General features: G+C 42.9%; 1 protein-coding gene across 1 annotated transcript in view; it reads right to left on the reverse strand.

Annotated features, from left to right (window-relative positions):
* Positions 1-891: 891 nt before the first annotated feature.
* Positions 892-15,392, reverse strand: part of CDH13 (cadherin 13) — a 751,386-nt gene continuing 736,885 nt past the window's right edge. The window contains exon 14 of the mRNA XM_090062749.1: positions 892-6,756. Within this exon, the coding sequence (XP_089918875.1) occupies positions 6,749-6,756 (8 nt within the window). The 3' untranslated portion in view covers positions 892-6,748. The remainder of the gene's footprint in view (positions 6,757-15,392) is intronic.

Here is a 15,392-nt window from a genome sequence, read left to right on the forward strand (position 1 = left end):
GAATTTATATTTGGGGACATGGTTTTATCAGTCATTGCAGCGAATGGAGCACATCTGTGTCCTTTGTGGGGTTCTGGGATGTAGCGGGGCAATGCTGAAAAGATAACCAACCTCCAGTTCCATGCAGAGTCCATCCATCTGCAACATGTATAGTCCACCTCATGCATAGCTCGAGGGAAATGGACTTTTAATCAAATAAAAATGTGGAGTTGGAGGTGCTTTGTAAAAAACCACCCAATTTTTCTGATTTAAAAAAAAGTAACCCCAAATCCACATTTTTCCATGATTAAAACGAAACACCATCATATATGGAGCGATGCTTCATTTTAATCATGGAAAAATGTGGATTTGGGGTTACTTCTTTCTGATTTAAAAAAACAGGATCCCTGCTGATCACAGAGGAAGGTGATATGGAGTCTGCTCTTCTGAAGCCAAAATAGAGTATAGCAAGATAAGAGAATTTAAGCCAGGACTCAGGTCAGTGGAAAGCGCTGTAATTAAACCGGGGTCTTGGAAAGAGTAATTGTTAACCTAGCTGGTGTAACCTGAATGTAGGTAAAGTAATCCAACCCCCCTACCCTCTTCTTTAGGAGGCTAGTCAATAAATTCGGTCTTTCCTCCCTTGCCTACAGCACCGGTTCCCCGTCTGAAGCGACAGGGTGCTGATGAACACCATCACTTATTTCCTTTACTCAGAGCAGTTGGAGAGGCTCTTGCTTTTAGGTTGGGGTGTTAATAACCAGCATCAGCCACAGCAGGGGGTCACTGGACAGCCCCTCTACTTGTGCCAGATGATTCGAGGAAGGGCTAAGGCCAGACGAAAGGGTAAAAGCCCAGACATCCTTTATTTGAGCATTTCACAAATAAATTACAAGTTTCTTTGCAACCACATCATAAATCAAAACGTTTATTTACACCTCAGAAACAGCAAGCAATTCAGCAACTAGGGCCCAAAGGAACAATTAATTGAAAAAGTAGCTGAACAAAATACCTTGGAAATGAAAGAAACAAACAAAATAAGAATGATAAAAAAATAAACTTTTTTTCCCCTCTTGCTTGAACTTTTAGAAAAAGAAAAATTAATCTTAAAAAATCCTGGTGATGATTTGAGGAGACAGAGTTCATTGTGGGGCAAATGTGATTTTGTTTTGTTTTTTTTAATACAGGAAGATTTAATGTGAAAGTTTAATAACAAAACAGCATGTCTGCCTTGAATTCACCATCACCACCCGCCATCCACACTTTCATATTACAGCTGTAGTTCCTGGGCAGAGTGCACGCATACACACGCTCCATCTTTAGACTACATTCATTTAGCCTCAGATCAAATGCAATTGCTTATCGATGCAGAGGAGAACTTAGAGCCAAGTGCTATAACTCGTCCTTATAACCATCTGGCTGTCATCAAAGAGATGCAAGTTTCTTTCTGTATTCCCCTCTTTCACTTTTGCTGACCTGCTGATACATAGGCAACGAAAACAAAATGAGTCAGTAAATAATTACACGTATATTCAAATGGTATAAATCAGCGTAAATAGAGAGAGAGAGCCAACTGCAGCATTAATATAACATAATAGGTGGGAATAAGCCATTTATTTTTGCCAGTTTGTTTTGACCATAGATAACTGTGACCTGCCTTCAGCTGGGTATTCTTCCATAATTCATAGAATTTGGATGCTTATTCCAAGTCCTCATGCTGTATAGTCTCTCTTTCCATCTGCATATACAATATATATATCTCTATCTATCTATATGTATGTGTATATCTCTATATATCTACATATATACACACACATAGCAATTGTGCAATTAGTAACTTTCACTGAGAGTGTGTGTGTGTGTGTGTGTGAATTTTTTCATTTGGACATTAAAAAGGTAACTGTCATCCTAGCTAAAATAGAAACAGCAGTGGGCTAGAAGTTGTACATAGTAAAGTAGTCATCTGTATTTGCATGGGATATCGTTTTGTCGTCTGAATGTATTTGCATGGGAACGTCAAGGATTACAGATCACAGGGAACTCAATGGGTGAAAATCATTTTTTAAGCATCTTTGGGAAATGTGCTTCTTGGACAATTACAGTTTTTGCAGATATGGGAAAGGGAAGTTATAATCATGTCTTGTTCCTTAGACCTGTTGTTCCTATACTGGTATACTTTTTTGTTGTCATTCGTCTTCGCTCATTTTGTTTAATGAAACAAAATCCATCAAAAAAGTTGGTTTCCAGACAAACAACAATACGAAAATATCTATGCACAAAACTCTGCTGTGTGATCAGATGACTAGAATTTTTTTTGGTAGCAAGAAAGGGGAGAAGACCTCTATCACCACGTTGTCTTGGTGAAAATAAGTGATATAAAAGAAAGTGTTAGAAGCATAACTAACACATAAGTACTCATCTCTGTCTCTCTAGCAATAAAATACAACATTTAAACTAGGTCATCTGTGAACTGATGGGAAATCCGTAATTTAATAAATGAGGTTTGGGTTATAGCAGTCCCTAGCTTAAATGACTACCCAAGAGACCGGGAAAAATTATTTGACTACAAGGCATGGCTATTTTAAATAAAGGTTAAACAAAATTATGCTGGGGACCTTCGGGATGCTTTAAAGTGGTCAGTGAAGGAAGTGAATCATTTACTGGAGGTAGTCCAGAGTGTTGGTTTCACTAAGTTTAAGAGAGACCTGAAGTAATAGATAATTTCCCTTGGTCCTGTGGCAAATTACGTTACTTCGGTATTCAGGGCAGACTGAGCAACGCATCGGGAAATGAAATAAAGTTATAGCGTCTACAGACAGTGGGCCAGATTCTCCTCTAAATGATGCCTATTTAAGCCCTGAATAACTCTAGTTAACAGAGTTTTTCTTGATTTAAACCAGTGTAAATGAGATGAGAATATAGCTCAGCAGGCCTATTACCCAGACATTGTTCCACTGTAATCTAAATCTTACTTGACACCCACTAAGAAATTCAGCTGATTTCCTCCTTTTGTTTTAATCGTTCAGACTTGCAGTTACTGAACAAAATGTACATTAATATATGCACATAGGCATAATACAAGCACACTCATGAGGCGTACTGACAGTGCTTCAGTTAGCAAGTACACTGAGTATGACACATTTACCCTGCTAATAAACACCAGTCTTTGATTAACTTAATAACTGTTTGACTAGATTTGTGTTGTACCAGAAAATACTGGTCTTGAAACTAAATGATTTGTATGGGCGTGGGTTTCTGCATGTGTCAAAGTGAAAATGATTAAATTCAGTGCCTTTCTAAATGCGAAAAAAAGGTTGCATATAATTTTTTTTCTATATGTATGTATATATACATACACATATATTTTCATATATATATATATATTTGCATACACACTTGGACTGAAATACATGTAGCAACTAAAATAGGTTAAATAACTGATAACTGCTAGGATATAAAATAAGCATGCTATGTCTAAACACATTTTAAACTTAATCCATCATAAAATGAAAAGTATAAATGTTTAATCTTTCCTGCTTTTGCATGGTATTGTGAAATGCTTCCAAATTCTTTTATTTCCTGGTTTCAGGAGATGACATTATTTAAGGGCCTTCTTCATATAAGCAGTCCCATGGAGACTAATGGAGCACCTCTTTGAATAAGGCGGTCAGATGTCACATAATGGGTTCTTGGAAGAAGGCCTTTCTTAAATATAAGTGGGGGGAAAGAGAGGGAGAAACATTAACATGAGCGCTTCATCTCTTTTGGGTTTTTTTGGTCTGCTTATGATGTTCAGAGTCTAGTCTGGGCTGAAGCCAACAGGCATGTGAAAGCCTGGGAGAGCAGTTTGCAAAAAATGCCATCAATTTAGGTGATGCAAATGAGAAGGGTGTAATGGTGAGTGAAAACATTGGTGCCTCTGTGATCCTGAACTTTCACTGAGAAAATATCTGCATTGATACCCACCCCTCATTTAGGTGAAAGGCTACAATATTATTTGCATAGGATCTCTTACTGTATAGCAAACCAGTAGGAGGGAACTGCAGACAGAAACAATGTCTTTCACCCCTAATCTGGAGTCTCATTAAGGAGAAGCAAAATGGGTGGTTAGACCCTTGGTCTGAAGAAGCAGCAGGGATTCTCACATAGCACACTGAAGTCACTTGTAGTCTCTCTTTTGGCAAGGCAGGGAGCATGCCATTAGAAAAGTATATTTTTTCTGTGCCGTCATGATCACGGACAGGTTGGATTTTGGGCACAAGATGTAGTTCCCCACAGGGAAAAACTGCCTACTGGTAAATAACTTTATTTTTCGTTCGTTAGTTTGACTTTGCAGTAATGCTTGTTTTGTATGTGACAATAAAGTAGCAGCATTAGCCTAATGCAGTGGCAGGGGTAGAAGCGGTGGAATGAAAGCATGCCCATGTTAATGAAGGAATAATACTTGACATCAGGCACTTCCTGCTTAATTGCCTGTAGCTACCTGCCAGCCTGATCCTAACCAGCAGATACTCCAAATAACCTCCAGGTACCACTTGGGTAATTTAAACACCTGGGTGTGCTGTGAGAGGAACAAGGTCAATGGGAGGTCTCCTTGGGTCAGGAGTGCAGAGTTGGCTGTAAGAAAAAAATAGGTTCTTGCATGGAGGCAGATTCTGTCTTATCAAGAGGCCTACCAAATTTGGACAGTCCACAACACACACTAACTTTACTGCTGCCACCATTATTATCAACATTTTAGATCAAAAAACCCCCAAAACTGGTTGTTGTCATATTTGGTACAATACAGGAAGTCAGAGAAAAAGCTATTATACAGCAATTTTTTTACCACTAAGACACATTGTGACATCATGAGAAACTAAATGTATGTTTGGAGCTGGGTTTTATTTTTTTTTTTTTATGCTTCCAAAAAGCTTTGCTACTGAAACATATACATGATGTGGAAGGTATGCTTATAATTTTGCTGTAGTAAAGACAACATACAGTATGCCCCATAGGTACTGTAAAAATGCTAACTAAAGAATGCAGCTGCAAAGTTCTATTGCATAAGAAAGCCTTTTTTTTGTTTGTTTAAACTTTAAATAAGCAAGTTTATTAAAATATTCTAAGACACTTACTTTACCCTAGTTACTGGCAAGCTCTAGTAAAAGCCACAGTCTGTCACTAGTATTTTTTTCTTTTTTTTTTCTTTTTTTTTTTCTTTTTTTTGTTAATTTTATAAAAATTTGGTGTGAGCTCTGATGGATCATTTACAATTTATTAACAGGATGGTTGTCTTGATACGGCTAGGAGTTTTCTTTTACCTTACATGCTCACAGAATTAAAAAAGAAAAAAAAAGGATTCCTATTCATATATAATGAACACCCTCGATTTTCCATGTTTGCAAATGAGTGTGGTTAATTTCACACACACGAAGAAATGCTCGTGCTACTTTTATTTGGAAACGGTGGGTGTGTGTGTACACGTGTATGTATGTGTGTATATATATATATACGTGTGTGTGTGTGTGTGTATATATATATACACACATATACATATACACACACACACATATATTCAAACCAAACTATATATATGAACACATTTATATGACGGGGGATCTATTTTCCTCTCTGCGCTCTGGGAGCTGCGTGGAGTTTGAGAGAGAACGGACCTCTGTGGTCGGGGAGCTGGAAGAGGGTGGATCGGGGCTTCTGAGCAATGCCATTACTCTTGTTATTCTCAGTCCTTCTGACATGAAGACATCTACCTGCCTGGTTGCCCCCGCAGCGCTGGCATGAGCTGTTTACATGTCCTCAACTGATGCCATCAAGTATTTATCTACAAGAACAGAAAATGCCTAGTTTAAGGCTCCTCTACAATCGGGCCCAGAGTGCCCTAATATTCTCTGACTCATAATATGTTAGCACCAGCTGACTGCTTTATGCTCTTACAAATGAGAGCCTCCCTGATCTTCCAGCACTGTTGCCACTGGGGCCCGGAGGGAAGAGATGCTGGGGCTGTATCGTCAGTTCCACCTGGGGCTAAAGGAAAGAAATCTCAATCAGAAATGCAGACTTGGGAGTCTGCACCTCTTGTTTGCTGAACCTGAAGGACAAGAAGTGACATTGTGGAGCACTCGATAGACTTTATTTGGTGCCACTCAAGCGGGCTCTTTTAACAATACAGTTGCAGTAGGTTCTCTCCTTTTTGTTGCGCCATTGTATAAACAGCACATACAATGGGTTTAGCTAGAACAGGATGGTTAGCATCACTCATCTGTGCCTGCGTTGCTCTATCCTTGCCCTCTTAAAACTTCAGATGGCTGTCATATAAAAGCTAAACCTATTGTATATCTCTTCTCTCTCTCTATAAATATATATATATACATACACCCATACATATACAAATACTAACCCACAGACAAAATATTTTTTGAACAGTTGAATAGCAACAAGTCAACAGATAGAAAAAAAATGGAGTCATTCGGTATTCTTCTCCGAGAAGGTCAAGTTTAGATATTATGGTCTTTTAACATTCAGTGAGGATTCTCATAAACCTTGCATCTTGCAAGAGGAATCCATTAATAAACGAATGTAAGGGAAGAGGCTGTCAAACACTGACGAACAGTCGGGCAGACTAAGTGAGGTGGCAAATTAAACTGAATCTGGAGCAACTGAGGCCTAGTAGTGAAGAACAGTAACTGTAAACTGCAATCTTCGGATCTGACGCGTTCCTTTTCTTGTTGCCACGGCAACTCGGTAGGACAGCTTCAAATGTCAGGAGTTCTTACAGACCTAAATGACGGGAAATGTGTGTGATTATTACTGAGCAGATCACAGTATCCTTTAACATTTTTTTTTTCCAAGAGGGGTGGGGGGAAATCCCCCCCACCCCAGCATCAATTTACTGACTGAGTGCACGTACATTGTTGAGCAAGTCAAGATAAATCACTCTGGTTCGGAAGCAATTATTATGAAGGCATAAACCGACACGACGAAGCCCCCCAAATGCCACGTAGGGCATTCAAAGACCTACAACAGTGCGGTTGGAGAGAGGCCCATCTTTCACCTCAGTCGTTTTCATCTGTACAACAGCAGAGTAAAAAAAAAGAAAAAAGAAACCCTGAAAATCCTCCCTGTCCTTCCCCTGCCCTCCCTCGCCACGCATTGAACAGCGCAGGGAACATAAGCACATTGGTCAAGGATGTACATGGTTTTTAATCGCAATGCTTTGCGGGCGCTCTGGATTAAGAGAGCTGCGGTATCCATATTCACGGTGGTCGCCAAGACATGGAGGAGAACAAGGCACGCCTCTTGTCCTTCCTGTGCTAGCCCAGTTTTAAAACCGTTTGCAAGCGTTGCACCTGGAAGCATGACTCTGCCCTCCTTGACGTGGTAGGAGACTTGAGTGCAGATGACGTAAAGCGGCACGGGGGGATTACAATCTTCTGTGAAGCCCATTGAGCCCAACAGAAATCTTCTCACTGACTTCAGTTGGACATCAGCAGGTGGTACGCACTGGGTTTAAACCAACGAAAAGGATACAGGTCACAGCTCATGCAGCTCAGCTGCTTGGGGATCAGCATACAGCTTCTTTTGAGGTGGTTTCATCAAGGCAAGGCTCCCAACCTGTTGGACCGAGCTCTACAGATCCCCAGGCCCAGGGATACAAAGACAACCTTCAAACACGCACATCCAAGCAGCTGTGTGCTTAAGGGATGCGCTCAATCCTTATTACATTTCTGTTCTGCCATGATCAAATATTTATAATTTTGTCACTTGACTATAAATACACACAGCATGTGCTGGGACACAGTAGATGTCGTAGAGATGCTGGATTCCTGCTTCTGTTTGCTTATTTTTAATGATTTGTTTTCCCTTTCAGGCAAAGACAGTTAAATATCAATGGTGATATTAAGTGGGCTTGGTTCGGACTAAATGCTTATTTGTTGTTGTTATTTTTGCATTGTTCAAATCAACTTTAATGTTAAATTTTCTCAAATTAGGGAATTGCATCTCTGGGGTGCGCAGCACGGCAAAGATACGTCAGTGTGCTGTAATATCCCGTCCTCCTCTGTGGACAATCTGCTCAATGCAACTTCTACTCATCTGATAAAGGCAAGTAGAGAAAAGGAAGCGGTCTATTGAGAGGCTTTGAAAGCTTAAAGCCTCATGAGCTGAAGGACAGAGTACAGCCACTTGCAACATTTTTCTTGCTATTGTATCCACCTTCCCCTGACGCGTTTTCTGGTCCATGTAGAAACCACCTAATTCTTGTCCTCGTTCTTTCTAAATTTTGAGATCGCTGTGATGCTTACAAAGCCTTCACTGGCATCTGAATGCATGCTATTATTTCAGTCATTAATGGGCTGGAATGCAATTGATGCATAACAAATGACAATGCTACGTATCAACATATCCCAAAACGGAGGATACAACACATCCTCAAGATTCAACAAGGACAAGTGCAAAGTCCTGCCCTTGGGATGGAATAATTGCATGCACAAATGCAGATTGGAGAATGAGTGGCTAGGCTTCAGTACTGCAGAAAATGATCTAGGAGTTGCAATGGACCATAAGCTATATATAAACCAACAGTATGCTCCTGTAAAAAAAAGAAAAGCAGCAGCATACTGGGTTGTATTAATAGGAGTGTCACTTGCAAATCAAGGGAACTGATTCTTTCATTCTGGCAATATTGGTGAGGCTTCATCTGGAGTAGAGAGTCCAGTTTTGGTACTCATTCTTCAAGAAGGATGTGCACCATTAGGAAAGAGGCCAGCACATAGTAATAACAATGATTAGGGGCCTGGAAGCAAGACTTAGGAGGGAAGCTGAAAGCGCCGGGTTATTTAGCCTGGATAGGAGAAAACTGAGGGGGGATTTGATAACAGTCTTCAAATACCTGAAGGGCAATTATAGAAAGGATGGAGATGGGCTTTTCTCCATGGCCATAGGGGACAGCACTAGGAGCAATGGCCTCAAGCTGTGCAAGAGGACATTTAGGTTGGGGATTATGACTGTAAGGGTGGTCAAGTATTGGATCAGGCAACCTAGAGCAGTTGTGGACTCTCCATCCTTGAAAATGTTCAGAAGCAGATTGGACAGACAGCTGGCTGGCATGGTTTAGTTAGGAATGATCCTGTCTTGAGCAGAGGGCTGGACTGGATGACCCCATGGGGTCCCTTTCAGCCCTTCTTTGCTATGATCCATTTAAACAATGGACTTTTAATGAGCAAAGGATGACATCACTGAAACTAGAACATTGCCTAAATGGTAGAATTTATGTCACCCCAATTTCAAATGACAGTAAAACTGAGGATACTTTGGAAGGGGTCCAGGAAGAGTTGTATAAAAGACAGACAGGAATCACAACAGTCTGATCATGATTTGAACTTGGGCGCTCCCCCTGCATGATCACCAAGGTTGAGCAGTATTTGGATGAGGATGTCTAATTTAAGCCAATCTCTGATAAACACTGTCACTTCCTGCAATGGTGAAAAATAAATGTTAAGGGCTTTGAGTTTATTGCTTACCTGAAAGCCAGCATCTCCAGTGGCAATATCTCTACCACCGTTGAGGGGCATTTGTTTAAACCTGATTCAGAGGAAATAGTGCTGTCTTTTGAGTCAGCAGAGCTGCTCTGGTGAACAAGAAATAGAGGCTATCTAAAATGGACTAATCATTTATTACAAATAGTTTGTTCAGCTTCCTAGTTTTGAACATGCTTTGCTTCTATTAATTTCATAGAAAGCTGCCATACCCGTAATGCAATACCAGCAAGCTTTTGTCTCTCCAGTCCCTACCCTTCATCCCACTTGCCTCTCCAACTACCACCCTAATGCTCTTCCCTTTTCATCAATATGTTTGTTGACTGCACTTCTTTGCTTTTTCATCCTAAACCCATTCCACTCCAGCTTCTTCCCCTTGCACCCCGCTGAAACTGTTCTAACTAAACATCTCCAAAGGCCTCTCCTTCTTGAACTGGCAGTCACCTATGGCCCAAGCTAGTGTATCAAGGACCTTTGAACTTTGTACTGTCCTGGCCTCTGTGACTCTGTCTTCTGGTTCCTCCTCACTACCTGCATCAACACCCTTTGAATATGTGCTGTGGGTGATCTTCCTATCCACTCCACTTCCTGTGAGGATACTGTAGGTCTTTGGTTTTGATAGCCTTCTTTCTCCCTTTAATTTGTGTAATCTCCTCTATAAACACAAATTCCAAGTGCAATTCCTATGCTGAGGAGTCACAGATCCACTTCTCCATTTCAGACCTGTTTCCTTCTGTCCAAATTAAAATCTTGACCTGTCTCTCTCCAATCTCCTGTTATACACACATACTTTTTAATAAACTTTAAGAAGCCCTCTCCCCCCAGCAGCTGTTCATCTAAACTGTAGTAATACAGACAGATTAGCTTCTATATGTGTTGGTCTTCTTGAGGGGGAAAAAGAAGTTTATATTTTTAGTAACAGCAAGCTGCCAGAATTTCCAGTGGCAGTCAAGACTATTCTTTTGAGAGCCAGGTAGTATATCAAATGAAACACTAACAATAAAGCAACAAAGAAAATCCCATAGGGTCTAGGTATAATACAAATGATGTACTGATTCCATCTCCTGGATTTTGAAGCAGCCAGAAACTGCTGATGGGACTGTTTTCTTTTTTATCTTTTCTCAGCCTGTCCACTTTCCTGTTCAGCTCAGACCTACCTCTATTATAAAAGCCCTGTAGCCATATTCAAGTGTAGGTATGCAGTACCAGAACCCTCTTATTCTGAGCCCTGATGGTTACAGTGGTGTACGCTCTCATTGAAATACTTTGGTCTTCTTTTCCTCACGGGAATCGCCCAAGACCTGCTTTCAATTTTTACGAACATACTCATTGTTTCAAAACGTTGTGCCAAATAATTTTCTATGAATACCGCTCTTTGCAGCTTGAGCATGGGTGCTCAGTAATTGAACTGTGTTGGTTACTTCTGGGTGCACACAGATGTCATGATATCGCTTCTGTTCTCTGATTGGATTAAACCACACCTGAAATTTAGCATGAACATCAGGATTTGCCAGCTCAAAAAAAAGCTTTCTACGTATATTGTTAAACAGTCACGTAATCTGTGTTATTCTTTGCGAACACTCTGGCTACTCCACTCAGTGAGGGGGGCAGGCATATGTGAAGAAATAAAGAACAGCTGAAGTACTGTGCAGAGTGCTTGGGGTCTACCGCCACCGTTCCCACCCCAGGGTCTTTGCAGGGGCCCTCCACTTGCAATGCCACGGCACTGACCCTCATGGTTGCAGGGAGGGCTCCTGCTTCCCGTACTGCCTCTCCACTGCCTCCACGTGCAAATTTGCACCTCAGGGTTGGGGGAGAGGAACTTGCCTGGAGCCCAGCACAGACCAGTGCCCCCAGCAAGAGCTGCGGGAGAGGGCGAGGGGGAGGGCAGGAGGGCGCGTTTAGGAGCTTAGTACCTCCACGGCTCTGCAGGCACTCACCCTGCTGCATGCCTCAGCCCCCACCATGCTCCATCTCAGGCTGCGGTCCTGGGAGCTGGAGCTGCTGCTACTGGAGCCGGTGCCTCCCGTAGCGGGGAGGGAGCAGACGAGAACGTCACAGGCCAGACAGACTTGCTGGGCAGGCCGGATCCAGCCCACAGCATGTGTTTTGCCTACCCCTGGGTTACGCTGTCAATGAAGTCCTTCCCACCCCTTGAATTCATTTGAGCAATTCTAAATTTAAATAATCTGACTCCTCAAATGATCTGCTTTATCTTGGAATTCAAATTCTCCCACTGGTCTCAGCTCTGTTTCCACTATTCAATACTGTTTGAACGGGATAAGGTTTGATGGGTTTTGTTTTTTTCTTGTTGTTTTCCTTTCTTTTATCCTTGGGGTTAGGCACAAACCTAAAATTTGGATCCGCCGTTCTGCCAAATTGTGGAATCAAAGTGCTCAGTCTTACCAAAGAGAGCCTTTACATTGAGGTCAAGGACTTTAGACCCAGCCCTAATTTATTCCAAAGAGCATGTATCACTTGCAGTGTGAAACCAGTAAGCTGGCCTAAAGAGGCACTTGTTGTTTAGAAATACTGCAAAAAATAGGTGAAAATGTGTATGGTGCCGGTTCATGCTATTAAGTGCATTAGGAAAATGGCATGCTGCAAGATCTGGTCTTGATGGGTTTAATCCTGAATACTAATGCTTGTTGTGCCTAATAATTCCTTTCTTTTCTTTGAAGCAGATGTGCAGTACATCTCTGTTTGTCTGTACTGCTTTTCTTTTGTCACCTGGGAGGAATTTTACCATGTGCTCTTCAACATTTGTTTTTGATCTACCTAAAACAAGCAAGGAGCCATCATGCAGCGGCAGGGAAGTTATGGATGTAAGAAGCATCTTTCTTTGTCTTTCACTGGGGTATCAGGATGTCTTAAATGGCTCAGTAAGAGCCCAGGGTCCTTCTGCTTCTATCCCACTGGATGGCAAATTGCCCTAAAAGAGCTGCTGGCCATCCCCTATGGAAGCAAGACGCAAAAGTGGCCTAAAGTAATCCCATAATGAAAAGGGATTAGTACACTGTTCTCCGATCACTTCTTGCCAAGGAGTGTTCTGTTGGAGACTGTTCCACCCAGTGAAACTTAGTTCCTTGGGGTTCCTTCATTCACTCAACTGGAACTATACTGGGCCCCTCACAGTACTGTAACTGGGTGGGTACCAGCCCGGAGTGCCAACTAAGTGGGGGCACCAGTATGGCCCCCTGCTCTGAGAAGTCTTTGCTATGCCAGGTGCAGTGGGGTCATGGGAGCCAGGCAGGCACAGCAGTAGCAGCAGCCACCTAAGCGTGGAGAGCTGGGCAGGTAAGACTCCTTCCCCTTCACTCCTCTACCTCCAGCAGTCGGAAGGCCTGTGCAAAGCGGCTAGTATTCACTTTGTATGCAGGCTCAGCCGATCTGGGGGACAGCGATTCGATTTGGTTATTCGAATCACTGTCCCGAATCGATTCAGCTGAATCTCTGAATTCGGCAGCAGACGAATCTCTGAATTGCACAGGCCCATCCCCCTCCCACTCTCCCAGCCCTGGCAATGGCTGCTCTGCTGGCCCCAGCTCCTGGCACTTTGGGGGGGGGAAGCCCTGACTCACCAGGTGCTGCTGGGCAGTGGGATGATGCCCGTTGCCCCCCATTACCCCACGCTACATGGGGGGCTCTGCATGTGCCCCTTGACCACCACCCCCGCTCTCCCAGCCCTTCTACCCCAGCTCCAGCCCTTTAAGAAAAAAATTAACCAAAAACCCTGGGCTCACCAGTTCCTGCCCAGCAGGAGGCAATCCCTGATGCACCCCACCACATGGGGGTGCTTTCATGAGCCCCACAAAGCCCTGAGGCTGCTGCAGGAGCTGGCAAGTCCCTCAGTTTTATTGGGGGTTTTTTCTTAAAGGGCCAGAGCTGGGATGGGCGGGGCAGCCATGGGGGGTCATGCAGACCCTCCACATAGCGTGGGGCAGTGGTGGGCAGTGGGGATCGCCCTCCCTCCCCCCCCGGCCTGGCAGCACCCAGTGAGTCAGGGTTTTTTTTTAAAGCACCGGGAGCTGGGGCAGGCAGGGCAGCCATGGGGGTGGGCTGAGGGAGCAGGCAAGGGATGGGACCATCGCCCCATGGTTCCCTCCCCCTTCCTTCAGCCCCCCTCCTCCGCCCTCTACTTACCAGCACGGAGTCCGGCTCCAGCTCCCTGCTGCAGCGGGCAGAGACTGCCCAAATCATCAAAGCTCTCTGAATTTTTTCCAAAGATTCAGGGAACTTTGAATCGATTCGGACCTTTTTATTGGTCCCCTGATTCAATTCAGATTTGGAGGTTCAGCCACCGAATCAGGCTGAATCTAATCAGCACCCAAAGCTTCGCACAGCCCTAGCAGTCAGCACAATCCCTCTGCCCCCTCCTCCTCCCCACCCCAAGCACAGAATGCACTTGCTACACCTCTGGCCCCTCATAGCCAATATTAAAGACTATTTATTAGCACAATGCAGATGGAGTACATTCTTGCCTTTCCCCTGTTACGCTTCCTTTTCTTTATCAGAAGGGCCGTGTTATCTCTCCTTTGAAAACTTTTTTTCCCCACTGAAGTTAAAGGCAAAGTCTGTCTGCTGGATATCTGTCAGGTTCGTTTTCTGCTAAAAGTACAAAGGAAATCTTGTTTGTTTCCTGAATTACTGTCATTATGGCTGACAGCCTCAAGATAAGAAAGTAGTGCCCCATTGTCGCAGACAGATGGGGTCTTCAAGCATTAATGCCCAGGTTCTGTGAGAAGAACATTACCGGCCTCTGAACAAGAAAACAGACTAACCTTTGGGCCTTTTGTCTGGATATAATGGGATAATTTCATAGGGGCACTGGTCTGATACACAGTGTAGTTGGGCTATTCAAATACCTTGGCAATGAGCATGGTGAAAGAACCTGTATCAGAAAGGACTCTAAATAGACCAGATCAATTTTAACTCCCTCAGAGGTCTTACAAGGTGAAGATACTTGGCAGCTCAAAAGAAATTAAGGAGATGGCAAATATCACAGGCCTGGGATGTAAGTCATTGTCCAATCATAGAGTTTGGTATAATGAATAATTTTAAATATAACTGAGTTACAAAAAGGGACGAGCCATCTTCAAAGGGCCAGTGTAATTGTCTGTGCTATGAGCGGCTTCAATAGCAATAGCCACCTGCTTATTTCAGTGAGCTAATCTCATGTTAGCTCTTCATCCTGGATTTATATCAATGAAGCAAATTGAACACTCCTGTCATTCTTGCATTCCAGTGTTTCAAGCGAACTCGCTTAACCAAAAGGCACATAACAGTAGCCTAATTCCTTATGGAGCCCATCCAAATCCAAAAATCACATTCAGGCATTAAAAAGAGTGCCTGGCTTTCCAACATGCTTAATAATATGCAGCTCCCCTTCACCACAAGACGCTGGTGCTCCTGACCTTATAGCTCATTACTTTGCAATCTTAACAGTCCCTGAGTATTTATGATGCAATTAATTACCTCGCAGTTTTAAAGAAATGGAACGTATCAACTAAATTTCCATGTGCACAACCATTAATGCAAACTTCCCCTGAATGCATTATTCCCAGCAAGAGGTAAAGGTCATGGCAGTGTGGCAGGCTAGTAGCACAAAGTCTACATTCGCCTTCATTCCTCTGGGGACTTCATGGTGCCTGTGTTTTGAGCTTGCCCTTGGTGCACAAGCAGACTTCCTCCAAGATGCACACTTGGACTAATTGTAATGCAACACAAAACAAGAAATTTAAAAATTGTGGATGATCGGAGTTCCCTCTATTTACACTCTACTTCTGTCACAGGAAAATCTTCCAGTACTCCCTCATAGGAAAGACTGAACTAACCTTTGCAAAATGAAAAGCCTACATGGGCTTTATTGAAACCTCAGTA

Source organism: Crocodylus siamensis, chromosome 9 (genome assembly GCF_052110815.1).
Source record: "Crocodylus siamensis isolate JL-2025a chromosome 9, ASM5211081v1, whole genome shotgun sequence".
NCBI lineage: Eukaryota > Metazoa > Chordata > Crocodylia > Crocodylidae > Crocodylus > Crocodylus siamensis.